The 18,936-nt window shown below is 42.4% G+C and overlaps 1 protein-coding gene across 1 annotated transcript in view; it reads right to left on the bottom strand.

Moving 5' to 3' along the window:
- Adcy2 (adenylate cyclase 2 (brain)) overlaps positions 1-18,936 on the bottom strand; it is a gene marked incomplete at its 5' end in the record, with an annotated part of 386,357 nt that overhangs the window by 157,982 nt on the left and 209,439 nt on the right. Inside the window, one exon of the mRNA XM_005407072.2 lies at positions 16,455-16,604. Within this exon, the coding sequence (XP_005407129.2) occupies positions 16,455-16,604 (150 nt within the window). The remainder of the gene's footprint in view (positions 1-16,454; positions 16,605-18,936) is intronic.

Genomic DNA, 18,936 nt, shown 5'->3' with positions numbered 1-18,936 from the left:
CTTTACCAATTTTGTTCTTTCTCTCGCTGTCTCTGTCTCTGAGTTTTTAGGATGTTAGGATTTCTCTCTTTATCTGTAATATAAAATATGAGTGGCATTGAAATGTCTGTAGTGGGTATTTCTGGTGCCTGCTGAATAAAAGAAGCTATAGGCTTTTAAGTGGAGTATATTTTGCTTTCCTCATTTTTTCTCAGGAAAAAGAAACACTTATTAATAATAATGTTCTAGAACCTTCTTACTAGAAAGAAGGCAATGAATTCATTAGGAATTTGTGCCTTCAGTGTTGACCTGGTGACTCAAATCAAATACCTCCTCCAAAGTTCTTTGACGAGCTTTGGCATTCTCTTGGAATGAGGACTGAGTGTCCTCTCTCTGAGCAGGTTTCAACAGCTCCTTACCCAGAATCTTTGGCTGAAGAAGCACATCCTGGTCTCCCATGGTTGCCTCCATTCTCTCTTTTCCAAGGTCCCTGAAGCTGAAAATACTGACTCTGTACTTATCACCACTCTCAAAAGTTCACAGGGAAGACAACGACTTTTCATGGGGCCTCAGCTACTCTTCTGCCTGGACACAAAGCTCTGGGTGGTTTCTATGGGCTTCTTTAGGCCATATGGAATTCAAATAAACACATATTTTAGTGAGCAGAGGGTCCTTGAATGACAAAAATGTTGAAGTAACCCCAAACTCAATTGAGATAGATTATGTCACTATCTCTCCAATTTATATATTAAAACAAAGAACTAGAAATGTTAAGCAAGTTCCCCAAGATCACATGGCTATCAAGAGATGCCAGAGTCACAGCAAAACAGCATGGAACTAGCATGATGCTCATGACAATAACATCATACAGCAGCACTTCTCAGTGATAATTCGAAGGATGTTGGTCAAGGGCATTGCATTATTAACCAGGCCAGGTGTTAACAGGCTCAACCCTGCCCTGGTATTAACTGTCCTTGGAAGGATTCATATGAAGCTTCTGTGTGGCATGAATTTACAGAGCCAAGGTGAATGAAAATGAAGCTGTGGAAATGACAAATAAGAACTCTGACGTGAAGGTAGAAATGACACAGCAAAGCATTTAATTGTTCAGGGGACAAAAAAACACAGTGGATCCAAAGACAGGAGGCTGAGAGTTGGGGTGGTAGAAGAGGGGAGCCATGAATTTAAAGCCAGAGAGTGGCAGAGGAATATGGTTGGGGTAAAGGTGGCGGGTGGATATTCTGAGTCCATGGTGCTGACGAAAAATGGATCCGAAACCAACAACAGGACAACAGCATAAACGGATAGGAGAATTATTGCTGAATTAGAAGCCAGTAGTCCAGACAGGATGGCTGGAAATGTGTGATGAGCGAAAGCTCGCTCTTGCAAATACGGAGAAAGGATGTCCCCAGGGAGCAAGTGTCCTGACCTGTGGTGCACTTGGAGGGGGCGGGGACAGGAAGCGCTTCTCCTGCTGGAGTACAGAGAGGACAGAAGTCGGGGGACTGACATCGTGCCCTGTCACTCTCCAAAAGTATTTTCTGCCAGTAGACAAACTAGCGGGCAAGTAGGGAAACACTCAGAAATGCAGGCTGAGGATGGCAAATGCCTGGATCGCCAGCATTTTCAGCAGAATAATGGGTTTGGATGACAGTGACAGGGTGAAGGTGAGGAGTGGATGGAAATTCAGAGCAAAACAGCGTGGAGTTGATCCTTTCTTTGGATCCACTGTGGTTTTTCTCCCCTGCACAATTAAATGCTTTGTTGCGTCATTTCTACCTTCATGTCAGAGTTCTTATTTGCCATTTCCACAGCTTCATTTTCATTCACCTTCACTCTACAAATTCATGCCACACAGAAGCTTCATACGAATCCTCCCAAGGACAGTTAATACCAGGGCAGGGTTGAGTCTGTTAACACCTGGCCTGGTTAATAACGCAATGCCCTTGACCGATGTCCTTCAAATCATTGAAGGGCAGAAAGTTGAGTGGTGAAAGGAAGAAAGCGACAGTAAAGCCATTTTAGGATACTTTAGAAAAGATAACTTTTTTGTTTTATGTTTTTTATTTCCATCTAAAAGAAATTGTACTTTATCAGCAAAGAAGAAGATGGACATGTTCTATTGAGGTCAGTTAGGTAAAGGATAATTGGGTTAAAATGTTGGTAAGGATATTATAAAATGTTTCACAAGTTATGTTAAAAATAATATAGAGGCTTTAAAAATCATGCTTTAAAAGCAAATGAAATACAAAATCAACTGAGATTATAAAAAATTAGGAAATAGTACTAAACAACCAAAAATAGGATGAGAGGCTCTAGACAAGGTACATGACTGACAAAAAATGCAAAAGGATTAAATCCACTCTCAAGAAAAGCAAGGCTAGTTTAGATTTGTAAGCAAACTCAAAACTTTATGACTTAAAAAGACAAATGGTTAAAAAAACTAGAAAAATCAGCATATTTTAGAAAGGACTGCATATTTCATTATATAAAAAGATCTGTTGGGCCCTTCCTGTAAGCACATGTATGGCAAAGCTGCCCAGGATGTTTTGTGTTTGTTGCAAAGCTTTTGATGCCAAACAATATGAAAATTAAAAGTGTGAAAGAAAACAGTATAGTTTGCAAACATTTGATGTCAGTCCTGACTTAGAGTGTTTACCTTAGCATATTCTGACTTCGTGATGGTATCAAGCCATACCCATACAACTGTTCTGCCTGTCAGTGTGATATTAAATAAATTAGATAAGACACAGACTACCCTATTATAAAACAGGCTTTGTGTTCAATGACTTTGCCCAGCAGGATAAGCAAATTAAATGCATTTTCAACTTAGGATATTTCCAACCTTTGATGAATCTGCTGGGACACAACCCCATCGTAAGTCAAGGAGCATCTCTGTATGGGTTCAGGCGGAAGGCACTGCTAAAGTGAGCAGAGTCTGTTGAGTGTCTGGATAGTACATAATTGTACATCCTAACCATAGCTCTGTACTATTACAACCAATAAAAGTCATATTACAAATAAGATAATCTCTTTGTCAGAGCACGTGGGTATATAAAATTTTAGTAGAAAGCTATGAAAACATTGTGAGAAGTTTATGGAACAAAGCCCGAAAGCTTGCTGATTGATTTAATGGTGTATTTCTATAAGAAAGTCCAACATTTCTAGATTGGAAGGCTAAAAAAATAATGTATAGTTTCAAAACCTGAAAAGTACAAAGCGATCCCCTCATTCTATGTAGAAAAATAAACATGCTAGAAGTCAAAGAAAGTGGCAACACACACACACATACACACACACACACGTGCACACACACGATTGATAATGGTAATTTTGGAAACTATAGGGAATGCTGCAGAGAGCAATTAGAACTGCAAAGTTACAGGGACGTGGCCCCAAACTCATGAATATAAAAAATAGTTCCAATTGGCCTAAAAGGTTGAAAAAGTATAACATATGACAACCAAGACTTCTTAATATAATGGAACACAGAAAGATAACACACCAACAAGAATAAACAAATCCATTCCTATCTAACACTACGGTCATCTATATTAGAGCATAAATGAAACAGAGGCTAGATGGAAGTTCACGGGATCTGAGCATTTTGGGCAGATGCAGTGGGGGTTGGTCCCATACGATCCTCAAACCTTCGCCCTCACTCCTGTAAGCTGTTTCAGAAGGCAGGTAGCGTTCTGGCTTCGTGGAGGCTCCCGCTCTGTGCACTCCCATAGGAGAGGTGCAGTATCCCAGGTCATCGGAAATGAGGCTCATACTTGGGGTCTCCTCCCCTGCAGGATAGGCACTGACTGTGAAGACAGTCAGGGAAACACCAGATTTTCAGCCTTGTCTACTCAGAAGTTCTCCAGTGAAGAAAAGCTGGGCCACAAGCAAGCACAAAACTTTCTCTGTAGCATCAGAACAGTCAGGTTTCCAAATCAACTCTCAGCTTGGATGGTATTTAGCAATTATTATTATTATTAATTTTATTTTAAAGAAAATTTAAAAATATGAAAATAACAACAACATAGATGAAAAACAATAAAAATGATACAGGATTTCAAAGCAAAATGATAGGAATTAACAGTGGTTGTTATATTACACATTGTTATCTTCAACGAGGATGCTCAGATTGCCAGATCATTAATATATACTTTGAAAGACAAAGTAGCCCACAATTATTTCCTGGTAAAGAAAGACACCAAGAAAGGAAACAATTACCTTTGTCATGTTATAGCGAAAACACCCATAAGGTACCATAAAACTGGTATATTTTTATTTTTCTGCATAATAATATTCTTGATTTGCCTCACTGCAGTCTTCCTTCTTACAATATTCATTTCTAGATCCAATCCAATCAAGTCATGATATCACAAAAGACAAAAGACAGGAGCCGTAAATGCTTACTTACATGGGAAATAAAAGGAACATTTTCAGTGGAGGCTTGTAAAAGTGGGCTTCCTTTATAGACAGGTTTATTTCTTTTGCATCCTTCCTCAGCAACTCTGAGAGGTCTGTAAGTTTTCTCTCGTATGGAATTTGTCACATTTTATGCTCACTTATGTCAGCTGATGAAGTATACTGTTCTTTAATGAGAGGTTTTCCTTCTGTTTTTCAACAAGGTATTCAAAATGCCATCGATAATGCTCCAGGAGGCCCACCCACTGCAAAGAGTTATGCCACCGGGGCCTAGATTTTTGGAGCTCCATGACCCATGTTTCTTTTTAATGTTTAAAATCTGTTATTGACATTTTCCTCTGTTCACTGATCCACCCTTTGTGATATCCACTCCTACATACTGCCCTAAAGTTTCCCATTCAGTTTGTTAATAAAATTCACCAGCAAAGATGTGAAACAGTAATTATGCCAAGTATTGTACTCATCAATGTCAAAATCCAACACTGTTTTAAGGAATCATTTCCCTGTCACTGAGATTGTATGCACGAGCCAAGGGTTTTAATAAAGCTGAGTTTCAATGTATGCTTTTCAGCAGATCCAGATCAAGTGAACAAGCGGGGATGATTTTAAGCTTATATGTCACTTCTGACATAAAACTGCATCTTTTGTACCATACCAAAATATTCTGTGTCTTCACTACCTCCTAGAAGGAGACTGATGGCTTTTATAACAATGTAGCTAAAATAACTCAAGTTTATAGAAATACGTCAGTCCATATGACGCTGGAAGCCATTGCGAGGAACACGGGACTCGGAGAACTAGAAATCTTTGCTGTGTATCTTTTCTCTCTGAAGTTTTAGGAAGTCTGAATGTTACTTTTGTGAGTGACAGTGTATGTGAACCTCATAATGAGAAGAGGTGTTTGATAATGTCTGGTTTTGTTTAAGGCAGTCAGGAAGCCCTGAGCAGTCAAAGATCTTATTTGGCCTGCATCAAATTTGGCAGAGAGGGAGGGAGAGACGAGGAGTGGCTCCTGCAGAGGCTATAGGGATACTCAGGGGTCAGAGCACTGCTAGGAGGCACGAGCTCTGGGAGATATGACTGTAGGACCATGGGGAATAACTAAGAACATAAACAAAAACCAATGAACTAATAGCCTTTGCCAACAACCCTTCACATTCTAGTTAAGAATGACAGGAGGAACATAAGCAGGCCTGCTAGGAGGAGATCGTGGTACATGGACCCTGAATCACTTCACCTGGCTCCAAGGTCTAAGGTGGCTTTGATACCTCTTGCCCCCAGGTGACTCATGCGCAGTGAGAGACCTTGGGAGGAACCTGAGCAGAGATACCTTTGGAGCGTCGTCATACTGGACTGGGCCCCCATATGGATGTGTGTTTTATTTTGTTCAAAGGCATTTTTCTTCCTCCTTCTCTTGGTTCCTATCCCAGACTGACAGAATCCGTGCTAGTGGCTAAGCTTTTCCAAAAGATGGCCATTTTCTCCAGCACAGAGACCTCTGCATGACCAGGTGAGCTTAGTGTTCCATTAGATTGGTTTGAACTCATGTTATAGTCAGGGACAAGACAGTCACGTCTTTATCCTACACTACATACTTGTTTCAGTCATAAATCCCTGAGGAACCTGGCACATGGGAGAGCTGCCTAAAGGGGGACCGTGAAAAAAAGGAAAAAAACCCCGCAAAATCCCAATAAGGCCAAACATCACTCCCTAGACCTTCCCGCTTGCAATCTTGAAGGGGTCAGCGGGAGAGCAGTGAGAAAGTCTCAGGACTCGGACTAAGGAAAGAACACCCATGGTTTTTTTGTTTCTACTTTCTCACTGTGGGAGTTCTACCGGCTGCTGATTGCTATTTATCTTTAGGAGAAATTTCTGGCTTTGATCTTTCCACTCTCGTAATGCGGACCGTGCTTTCAGCTAAACTACTAAACCTTGAAACTGCTAAGCTCAGAATAGTCATTCTCCCGAGAACACAGTTATAATGACACATGCATTGGTATGTGCTGAGTTTTTAGAAAAGGATAAATTTGTTTTCTTTCAACATTTAATTTTGTGGTATAATTTCATTGTGGATCTTAAACACTGTGTTTCTAAAACATACTCAAACCTAGTTAAGGCTTCAGTATTTTGTGTTAAATGATTTTCTTTATTTTCTCTATAACCTTGCCAGAATTGTGTTCCTCTTCATGGTTTCCGTATTATATTTTGCCTCCTTTTAAATAACTGTTTTCTATCCTTTCTATCGGGGTTAAAAAACTTTCTAGTAGTGATCACCAGAATATGAGCTAGCATAGGGGATAGACTGCACCTGTGATTAATTAATAACACAGGAACTCGAATCCTTTGTAGAAAAATCAACCAATCCCTCTGCCCATCCTTTCCTCAGAATAATGATTCAGGGTAAAACAAAGACATGTGAGGAAAACGATTAACGTAATGCAGTAAAAACAATCAGTAGGCAACTTCAAAGGGATTGCCGGAGATTCTTTATTAAATATACAACAGGGTGCTGACTCCCTACTCTGCATTTTTGGCTTCTCTTTGCTGCTATGTATATGAGCAGGACCGTTCCCTTTTATAATGCCTGCCTTAGGCCTACTACTGCTAGATACCTCTTCCTTGGGTATATCGTTCATATCCCCATAGTCTGCAGAATAGAGTCTAAAACCTTTTATCCATAGAAAAGGGTGGTGATGCTGATACTTTCTGATTGACTTTCCTTTCTTCCCATTTCTCCTCAACCACCTCATGCATTTTGACCCTTCTTTGCCATTGTATGTGCCCTGTCCCAGCCAACAATGACCACCATTTTGCCAAAAGCAGGGGTCACTTCCTTACATTCCTCTCACATAGACTCTTCAGGACCTGACTGTGTTAATCACTCTCTGCCCTGAAACTTATCTTCTTGACTTCTACTTAGCCATACCCTATGATTTTTTTTTCATTACAGTGAATTCCTATAATTTTATACCACCTGTGTGACAAACTTAAGTGTGAACTGACTGGTTTGGGAGCTGCCTAAAACACATTTCTGAGTGTGTCTGAGTGGGCCATGGAAGTGTGGTTTTGGGATCCATGTCTGGTTTCTGGGCCCCTTCTTAGCTAGTGCTACCCTTTTGTTCTGCTTCCTGACCACCATGATCTATGCATTTTTTCTCTGCCATGCCCTTTTGCCATGGAGCCAGCCAACTATGAATCAAATCCTCTGACACTGTGAACTACTGAAACCTCTCTCTTTCAAATGAGAGGCATCAGGTACTGCGTTCCAGTGATAGGAAACCTGACTAATGCAGTTTGACATTAACTGTAACTCTAAGCTGCCCTTCTCATAGGAGAAGCAGGACTTGATCACCACTGGTGGATTCTATTCCTCCATTTCCCCCCACTTCCTCCGTCTTCTCTGCTTGCTCAAAGTGATCAGTCCAGACATATGCTTGGTATGACTATCTGTTGGTGACCCCCACTCCCATCTCCCAATGGGACATCTAGACGGAACCTGGTTGACTCACACCACTGACCCCGACACCATGTGGAGACTGCAGGTAAGCCATAGTGACCTCTCCTCACCCCCGCATGAGTGCAGGGAGCTCTGTGTGCTTGCCCCAAGTCCCCCAGTTACAACACCTTTCGAAAATCCTGCAGGGGAATGCCCAATAAATGCTGCATCTCACAGGGCCTCTTGCTCTCCCTCTCTGCACATGCTGCTGGGGTATGAGAGTCCTGGAGGCCCACCACTTCTGCTGGCTCTGGGATCTGTCAGAAGCACACTGCTTTGGTTATTTCGTGCCTTTTGTTAAGCTGCCTCCTTTGTATCATCTGGTCCCATCTGCTCTAAATTTCTTTTGCAGTGTGAGTTCTAGAGACTATCTTGATAGAAATAAACTGGGCACAAGACAGATGGAAGCCATAGGGTATTTGTCATTATGAACAACTTTTCTTTGTGAGAGGAAACCTGGTCACAGATTGGACACTTACGCAATAGGGCCCTTGTCAGCATAAAGAAGTGTTTTATGAGAGGCTCATTTGAAGCATCTACAACAGAGTCCTCAGGAATTCCATCAAAATAAGTTCAATTTGTAGTGACTCTATGAGTGAGACTGAAAAACCAAATTAGAGATAAAACACCAATCATAATATCTACAAAATCAGCTGATCTTTCTCAGTAACCTTGGTCTGTTCCTCCTCTTCTATCTCTACCTAAACACTGGTAGGTTTTCAATTTGGTGCTAAGGCCATGTTATCTTTTCCTAACTATATTCTTTCCCCAGGGAACCTCATTTGGAACAGTAGCTTTAAATATCAACTATATACTGGGGACTTCCAAATTTACCTCCTTAGCTCCAGATTTTATTTACAACTGCCAGCTTGGCATGCCCCCTTGGGTACCCAAAAGGCATCTCAAAATGGAATGTTTGGAGCTCAACTCTTGATTTCTATTTTTCCCTTAACTCCAGGTAAATACCATGATCAAAGAGTTGAAATCTGACATGTAGCATGTTAGTCATCATCCAGTTGTTCTAGCTCAAAACCTAGGAAACTTTCCTGGATAGTTTTATCTTTCTCTCCTCTAACATCTAATCCCAAAGTAACTCTTAATGGTTCAATTTCAAAATATATCCCACATCTGTCTATTCTCACTCAAGAGGCCCTTTTCTCTATACCACTGCCTGGAGCCATGGTTTGAATGTGTCCCCCAAAAATTCATGTGTTGGATACATGACCCCCAGATTCATAGGTTAAGGGGACTTAGAGGTGGGCCCTGTGGGAGGAAAGCAGGGTTAAATGAAGTCATGAGGGTGGAGCCCCATGATGGGTTAGTGGCTTTATAAGAAGGGAAAGTAAAACCTGTGCTAGGAGCTCACGCTGTCTCACTAAATGATACCCTCTGCCACCCGAGTGCTGTCAGCAGATGTCAACACCATCCTCCTGGACTTTTTGACCTCCAGAATCTTGAGGTATGGAAATCTCTTCCATTTATAAATTATAAACTATTACCTATACTCTGGTGTTCAGTTACGGCTACAAAAAGCAGACCAAGACACACAGCTTCTAATGGGTCACCCTACAACACTCCTTCCTCCTCCTGCTGCCCTCTACTTGCAGCCAAGAGGATTAAGAATGTTAGTCAGTTCATGTTGCTACTCTCCTTAAAACCCTTTCTACTCAGTATGCAATGAAATCTCCCGTCCTTATCTAGAACTTACAAGGCCCAGCATATTATCTGTGTCCTGCCATTCTCCCCAAGTCTTCTGTCTCAACAACTGTAGCAATGACTTTTATGATCCTGGAGGAAGACCATCTGGATCCTGGCTACGTGGTAGTTCTATTCACTTTGAGTTCTCATGGAGCCAAGACTTTCTGCAATTCACATTTCCACTCACATGCTGCATTCCTGGAAACGTCGGTCTGACTAGTATTCCCAACCATCCCTCAACCTTCCCTGTCATGCTTTGTGTCATTATGTTGTTATGTCTTTACATGAAAACTGTGGGGTTGGTAAGCTTCAGTCTGTATCCTGCCATAGAATTTAAGCACAAAGAGAACAGGGATCTATGGTGTAGGTACCACTATTTTGTCATATCTGGAAAAATCTTAAACACATAACAGATAAAAAAAATTGTGAATTTGGAATTCTGATACATAGAAGAAGTACACGCTTCCTTATCTGCATATTTCTATAATCCACGGAGAAGTTATATAAAATACTATTTAATTTGAAAAGTGTATGCCTGAGTTTATATGTGTATAATTATTTTCTATACTCTTTGTATTTCATTCTGAAGTTTTTGAAGTCCTAACTATTTTCACATTTATAAAACCATATGTGTTTGGGAGGAATTCTCACATTCATTTCTGCACATATATTAAATGGCTCATAATATGGAAATATATTAAAAGACTCATCTAGAGAACTCCTGGAACATAATTTACAAAGATTTTGAGAAAACTCAGCCTTGAGAAGAAAACCTCCAGTAATAACACCATTTGAACACATAAGCAATTAACAAAACTTGAACAGCTCACGAGTCTCAATCTGATGAAGACACCCTGGGTACCTCAGCTCAGTAAGCATTCCACTAATGCCTTTGGAGGTGCTTGTGCTCAGGGTAATGTACCATTAAACATGCAGATCCAATAACTAGCATTTTGAAAGTGACCCTATTACAATAAATCCAAAACGCTCCCCTTTCTCCATTAGAAGTTATAATAGTGCATCTGTGTTACATTTGCAGAAGGGACATAAGGTGGCAATCACAGACGACGTGCCACTTTGCTTTTGGAGTAGGGACACATTTTCTCCTTCCAGTGACAAATATCAGAAGAGTGGAGAGAAGAATGGCTGGTTTTGGGATTCCTTGTGTTTGGGTTTATTTCACTCCTGTCAAAAGATGGAGAACTTTCTCTAGTCTTTGCATTAGATCATCCTCTGCCTAGTATTCATTCCTGAAAGTAGCAACATGACACATCACAGAGCACAGACAGGAGTCTCACTGCAGCACCGGGCACTCCCAATGCTCCAGAGGCATCAAACCAGGATTCTTCCTGGGAAACAACTTTTAGGCATCCCGATCTCCTGGCTTTTTAAACAAAGATTAGCTCGTGATAATCTAGAGCAAGGTACCCTTTTTCCAGTGTCTCTCCAGCAACTCAGGTGAATGTCTCTTCAGTATGGGCATTAGCTGGGAGTATTGCTCAAGTTCTTCACACAGGGCAAACTTCTGAAGGGTTTTATTTTACCATGTGGTTTATTTTACTGCAAATAGACTTCTGCATATACTTAATCATTAAAATAATCTCTGATTAAGTGTTGCAATCTTATTTTATTTTTTCCTTGGGAGCAAAATATCTCTTCTTAAAAAAATAACAAATAGTTGCTCATGGTTTTTCTGTGAGCCCCTGAAATTTCCCACATTTATGTTACTCATTAGGCATCAAGGCTTTCCAGCGTTTTCGAACAGTCCTCCCCCTCCCCCTTGATCTTGGGCCTGCGAGTGTTGATTTCTCCTTCAAAAGCAGAGCCCACATTCCACACACAGCCTTCACTGCCACCTCTGGGGACAGGTAAGGGTCTCAGTCTTCCCAACAAAAGGACTTACTGGAGAAGTTTGTTGATTTGCTTTGAGGATTATTGACGTATTCATCCTGGAATTGGTCTTCATCTCTCATTTAGAGGCACCCGAAATGGTCACATCTTGAAGCATTTTGCTCTGGAATTTCTCAATGTGACTTCACATCTGAGCCTCACGAGAACTGAAGAAATCAATGTGATGCAGTGTGGTGCAAACTTAAAAACAATTCCCGACATTCATCCTGACAGGCTGCAATGCCAGCACTGTGCAAAGAGCTCTTCTCTGAAATCTCCATTGTCCATGTTTTTCAACTTTTAAGCAAAAGTCATTGTCTTCTGAAGTTTCACCTTCCACTAATAATGGCTGAGAAAAAAATGGTGGTGAACAACACTTACCTCATTATTTCCTACGGATAAAGTGGGTCCAAAGGGTGACCAGGAGCAATAGAAGTCGGCCCTCTTCATCAAAGAATAGATAGCAAAGACAAAGAGTGTGTAAGTAATTTTTTTAAGAAAAGAGAAGGAAGAAGATATACCAAAGATATATCTTTGGGATGAGGGAGAGTTTTGTTAATAGTCTCTGATGGTGCAGGAAGCCAGGCCGAGCCTACACATGCCATCCAGAGTACAAATTCTGAGCAACGTACAGTGTGTATGTCCGCGTCCTCCTGCAACTGTTGGGCACACCATCCTATCCAAAGTGCATGAATAATATTTACGTTAAGCTTCCTGCTTCAGTTCTTTAGGATCTGCAATGAGAATGTCTCATTGATTTGGCTCCACGGAGAGTCTCACCCGTGAGTCCCGTGTCTGCTCAGATGACGGCAACAGGGAGAAATGATGAGTCCTGTAATCGAAGCATCCTCATCTGGTTTGCTGGTGAAGAGTGAACTGAACATGCAGAGATGGGACTGATAAAGGGTGTTCAGAACAACTCCCCATCAAACGTCCAAAGCCATGGAGCAGAATGCTCCATTCAATCTGTTGCCTCAAGCATGAAGGGAGGCTATGCTGGGGGAACTGGAGGGACAGCACATGGCTGGCATCCTTCGCCCCTTGCCTCAGCATGGCCACGTGCAGAACGGGCAGGGTGGCAGCTAAGCTCTGTCGTTCAGTGCTGGTGCATGGGAATGCAATTTCAAGACCAGCTGTGGACCACTATCCCAAGCCGGAGCCATCCGGAGTGCTGAAAAGACCACTGCTTGATAGTCCCACCATGAAAAAGAACCAAATGTTAGTAGCACAGATCTAGAGCAACTCAAAAACACTTCACCTAGCAATATAAATGAGTTATGCACTACATTTATAATATGACAATTAAGATAAAAATGGATACACCCAGCATCCGTCCAACCACGGTCACTCCACAACCACTAGTTGTTCTACTGAAGTTGCAGAGAGGAAAATAATTTTGTATTCATGGCCAGAAAGGACAGTCACTGATTCACTAAATGCCACAGAGAGTGCTGAGCACAGTTGTACAGGGCATTTCTGTGCCTCACTGAACTCATGTTGTCTCCTGGAATGTACATACAGTTATTATATTCTACCCACGGACAGTTCCACTTTAAGGCAGACAATGTAAAATATCCTTAAAGATGTTTATTCTCTGTGCTTAAAAAAAGAAAACTGGTTTTAATTCCTAAAGAGGGAATATTAATTTCAATCACCTTGGCAGTTAGAAGACCGGGTGCTGGTTTTGCTCTGAATCCAGCTGTCGCCAATTCCTGAGGGTCTGTTACATACTCCACAGAGGAACGCTCACGGTTTTCTCAGGTCTGATAAAGAACCATCTGCTACCCTGCCTGGTACTTAAAATGGCCACAGCGTTTCCTTCAGGATGTGAAAAACCAGCCCAAAGCCAGAACTCATGGAGGGGAGTGTCTTCGTCCCCCAGGAATGGCCTCAATTCTAAGGCCAAGGGCTGCTTTTCCTCCTGGCCAAAACTCCTTATTACTGTTCCAAAACGAGGGCACTTTTAGGACTGAAACGCAACTCTGACAAATTCTCTACCAACATTTTTCATTTTCTTCCTCCCCAAAATCTCACAGTGCAAATGGCCACTTATTCAAACACTGACTGTAATGTCTAGAAATGCTTCTAACTTGCATCTTGAAATACGACAGCGTTTAAAGAAAAGGAAGTACAGAGTTGTGCAACTTGGGAAACATCTGAGAATCCCTAGATACTTCACAAGAGTATCAAGTGCTGACATTACCTTACCGGGGAGAATAGGACTGGCTTCCTGGGGTCACCTCCCTTTGCCTTTTTCTTCAAGAACCAAGGACAAAAGGAAGTAGAGCTGTGAAGCACAGCCAAAAAGATACACAAGATGGCGGCCTGTCAGCCTCTCAGGAGAATCAGCTCTCTCTGAGGCAACTGTCAACATGGAACAATGTGTTTGTCCAAATGAAGAACTGAAACAAATTGCTTTCTGGCTGCCCAGCACACACACTCCTGCAGGAAGGACGGAAAAGGATTCTGCTGTTTGCCACAGTGACAGCAGAGGTATGGGCTGAGTAGGAGGTGGCACGAGGGACCTGTAGAAAGTAGTACATGGAAGCGAGGACCTCATTTGCTCTGTGGACCTCCCAGGACTCAGGGACTGTTGCTCTCTCTGAAGGCCACATAGGTTGCCAATGGTAGAGTACTTTGTTCCTCAAATCTACCAAGTGATGTCTTCTTGATATTTCCAGCAAGGTAATTTATTGTTACTCTTTAATTACATGAAAAAGTACAAACATTTATCCTCACTCTAGGAACATACTTTCTGAAGCCTTAACAAGAAAAGTAGTCCATTCTAGGAATAAGAATCTAGCACTGGACTTGCAAATTTGAGACCAAACACACTTGAGGTGTCAAAGTCTATTTCAGTATACACCTTTCACATGGTTTCTTACTGCCTTTTTTCTGTATTTTAAGAAGAATCACTGACTTCTTTCTTGAAGGCTAGGAAATGCATGCCCACTGCTATCCAACACGTCGGTCCTGGAGACTCTCCGGCACGTTGGGTACCACAGTCCTCAGGCTGCGGGAGGTTTGGACCCATTGGCTCACTGGGACAAGACTGCTATGTGCTTTGGCTGCTCAAGGTTTTTCAGAGAAATACGAAGGGTCAAAGGGGTTTGTAGCTTGATTTGCTGCTTTGTCAAACTGTTACTATAAACGTTAGGTTATATAATCTGTCTATTTGGAATTTCAGTTCCTGGTAGCCTTAGTGCTGTTCTGAAGTAGATTTTGGAAGTGATGGAGAACAAAGTTACATCTGTGTGTCAGGAACAAACTGACTTGTTCTTTAGTATTTGAATAAGGAAACCATCTCTTCTGAAACACTCAAACTCTAGAGCATAAAGTACACTGACACTGACTGTGACTATCATGTGCTGCTTGTTGACATGGTGGAATTTTCTAGAACCAGGATGTAAAATATTCCTGAACATCTATGTATGAAGAAAATGGACAAAAGTTCCAAGCCAATAACTGTCTGTAGCTCTTAATGTGTTCAGAATTTGCTATACATACAATCAAATAATTAAACGTCAGGTGTTGAGTCTCTTTGCTTTTCAGGTTGGTCATAGACACAATGCAAGTTTTTAATGCTGGGTCTGGTGGTAAGAGGCATAGGCCTTAATCCCAGCACTCCGGGAGGCTGAGGCAGGACAACAGCAAGTTTCAGTTCAGCTTAGGCAACTTAGCAACTTTGCGAGATCTTATCTCAAAATAAGATACAAAAGTGGGCTTTGGATGTGGCCCAGTACAAAGGCCCTGAGTTCAAAACCTCATACTACATAAAAGCAATTTTAAAAAATAGCTATGAGATTGGCCAATAATACCAGTGAGAAAGCACGGTTCACAGCTGTAGCGCAGTGCCTAGACCCTGAGACACAAACTCCACGCTCCATAGATAAATATTTGTTAAACAAATGAACTGATAGCCCTGTTTGAATGAAAAGGGACTCAGTTACTATTTATCAGTTCTTACACCAACAATGCCCAGTGCCAGTGCTGAAAGATATTCCTGTGCTCTCTCCACCAAAATGCATCTAATGAGATTTTGTGGACTGCATTAATTGAATGCAATTTAACATAGTAATCAAGCATCTACTGTGTGCCAACCTGCTAACAGCCTAGGCAGGTTGAAGAAAGCTGGCCAAGGAGTGTAACAGAGAGCTCAGAAAGCCATGCCAACCGGCACCTTTACAGACTAGCTTCCGGGTGATAAATACTGGAGCCCAAGAAATGCAGAACCATTTCTATGGCTCTTCTGCCACCATCCAAACAAAGCCCGCCCACTGCAGGCCCTCTTCTGGTCAGTCTGCCCTCCGGATCGCGCCATGCTGCCTGCTCCTGCACTCCCCATGATAGCGCAGCGCTCTCCCCGCAGCTCTCCCACCTGTCTTCATGCACTGCTCTCTGTAATGCCTCAGCGTAGTCAACATATTTCCCAAATGTGCACCGCTAAGCTTCTCCCCAACCATGGTCTAGGATAACGACTGACAAGTGCACCCACCGGCTCCTGATCACCTCACTGTCAATGATGTCCACACGTCTGTCCCTTGTGGGCCACAGATACTACCCACAATGCCGGGAGAGAACAGCGCAGCGGCAAGGCTCAGGTGTCTGCTGGGGCAGATTCTTGCCACAAACACGGAGCACCAGTAAGTATCTTAACAAAGCATTATTATTAGTTTAATTTCCAACCCCGAGCCCCAGCCTGTGGACGACATTTGATAAGCTGTCTGCATGTGCATGGTGCTGGGTCACTGGCCCGTCAGCCCAGAAGCTGCACAGAGGAGATGCCATCTCTGATCTTCGATCTCTGATCTAAGTCCCCAGGCAAAGAGCCCAGGGCTGGGCCTGAGCAGTCAGCTCCTGTGGTTTCTTTCTGAAGTTCATGAATGAATGAACTCTGTACTCAACACTGACAGCAACATCACTTTAGACCTGCCTAAAACAATGTGGACGGAGGATCAGAAGCACATTTTACCTGCTGACGCTTCTCAAATTCCAGCTTGATCCGGGACTTGATGCAGTTGCACGTGTCCTGATATGTTTGCTGCAGCGCAAGTTCCATAAGGTGCTTGTGGTAGGCTCCTGCCAGGTTCCCGCAGATGAAAATGATCACGTTGGCCAGGATCTAAAGAGACAGAAAGAGCCTCTCACTAGGACCAGATCTTGAACTGATGAGCACAATAAAGCAACAGGTATGAAAGCAAGTTTTAAAATCATGGCTGAGGAAGCTCCCTCTATGTTTGTTTCAGAATCTAACAGAAAGCCTGGGTCTCCATTTGGACTCTGTCCCTTTCTGCATCTCAGGTAGGGATCCATGCTCTTTAATAGACAACTGCATAGTCACTCCCTTGATTTTGGGCTCAGCTACGTGTAGATTTGCTTTGCTTTGGCAACTGCAGTATGGACACGACTGTGCCACATGCAGCTGGACTTAAGAGATATTCTGCTTTTCTGGTAACTCTTTTCTTTTGTCTCATCAGGAGAAAACCATGCTCTACTTCTCCCACTGGCCCCAGGGTAAGAGATACACAGAACAGAGCATCGTCTCTCATTGTGTAACACTGAGATTTCTAGGTTGTCACACAGCACTATTGTGATAATTAGTGACTGATACATGCTACCGTCTCATAAGAACCACATTCAGAGTCTGGATACATGATGTTCCACATTGTCTTTTATCTACAGAAGAACAAGGTAGCCTTTCATACATATAGCTTGCTTTTCTTTGGATGATAAAATCTATTTATGTTCATAAAGTACTTGGGGAAAACAAATATTAAAAAATCTGAGTGGAGCCCTAATTTCCCTGCCCAAGAAGACATTCTGCTGTTCATACGGCTGTATCCATCCATTTTCTGTCTCTCTATATTAAAATTGGTGACATACTTTTGTCATCTTGTCCCCAAAGACCAGGGTTCATTTCAACTGTACTTTTGTGCTGTTCTTTTTCACGTTTACATTTAATAAAAAAACCTTGAGGTCATGCAAATTCAATGGAAACAGTACTTTGAATGCTTAGATAATATTCAGTTTATGACTTTGTCAACTTTTAGCTGTATCAGTGCTTACTGTTTTAGTATTCTGTGCATTTGCCTATAGATGTCCATCTCACGTACAAACGTTGACTTCCTATTTGATCGTTTCTCTAGACTGAATGACTAAAAATATACAGAGTCAAAAGGCATGCATATTCTGAGTTGTTGACATAATGTTGCAGAAGTGCTCTTAGGAAAGATTCCTTTTCTGTTCTCATCAGCGGGGCGTGCCAATCAATCGTCTTTTCAGTGTGTGTGCTCCATTATGGAGCACACAGCACACACACAGCGAGAGTCCTGCACCTAGAGACCTGCCTGTAGATGGACAGACAGATGTGAATACCCACTCTCCCTCTCACATGACCATGATCTAACCCACCCAGGTCACTCATGGCTTCCACCACAAGGCCAGAGCTTCTTTTCCAAAGCATCTTTTCCTATGGCTTTCAGTAAGAGCATCCCCCAACACCGATCAATTCCACCAGTCAGTCACCTGACAGGTGGGAGATTTACTCCTAAGTCTTCAAGGCTCCCTGTGATGGAATTGCCCTGAAAATCACTGCTCCTCCCTCTGCATATGGGGCCACACCCCCAAATGTGACAGGAGTTTATCTGAGTGGAGAATCTGAGAGGAAATGTCGGCACTGGGCCTCTTAGCTCCTTCTCTCATTCTCTCAGGCTCGCCCTCCCTGATGAGGGTGGTGGTCTTCATGTGCGACCCTTGCAGCCAAGCCATGAACCTGACCACTCTCTCAGCCAATGCTGGCAAAGGCCTTCACTGGGGGCAGAGGTAAGGGAATATGGGTTGGCACAGGGAGACCTTCACAGAACCAAGTGTCCACATCTAACCATGTTCTCCAAACAACTGTAACAGTAGTGAAGGTGGCATGTTGTGTTCATCTGCTTGATACTCTATCTCTTCACGGGTTCTAGACACAAGAAAAAGGGAAGCTGGTCTTAAGTCCCATAAAAACCTAATAAATGCATGCTGTGGATGGAGAACCACTAGACTAGAATTAGAGATGGGAAGGAACATGGGATGCATCTCTGAGTCAATGTGGACACCCAACAGAAGTGGGTCCAGGGTTCAAAGTGGCCCTGGGTGCTGTCCGTGTGATGCATGAATTCCACAGATATGGCTGGGAGCTCCCCAATCTCATATTCTGCCACCTCACTCCGAAATGTCCTTTCATGGATCTGTATTTTATCTCCCCCCTTTACCTAGATGATCAAAACATTCACTCTGGCTATTCTTCTGTGTGCGTAGTATTTGAGTGTGATGTATGCACAAAATGTGTACGCATGTAGGTGAATTGTGTGATATACATGTGTGGTGCAATCTATGTAATTTACATGTTCCGTTTGCAATCCTAGTACTACACGTGCTTGGGGCATGTGCTAGGCATGTGACACATGTGCTGT

Source organism: Chinchilla lanigera, unplaced genomic scaffold (assembly GCF_000276665.1).
Source record: "Chinchilla lanigera isolate Chin_1 unplaced genomic scaffold, ChiLan1.0 scaffold00103, whole genome shotgun sequence".
Classification (NCBI taxonomy): Eukaryota; Metazoa; Chordata; class Mammalia; order Rodentia; family Chinchillidae; genus Chinchilla; species Chinchilla lanigera.
The sequence above is the reverse complement of the archived record's forward strand: the minus strand, read 5'-3'. Positions and strand labels throughout refer to the sequence as shown.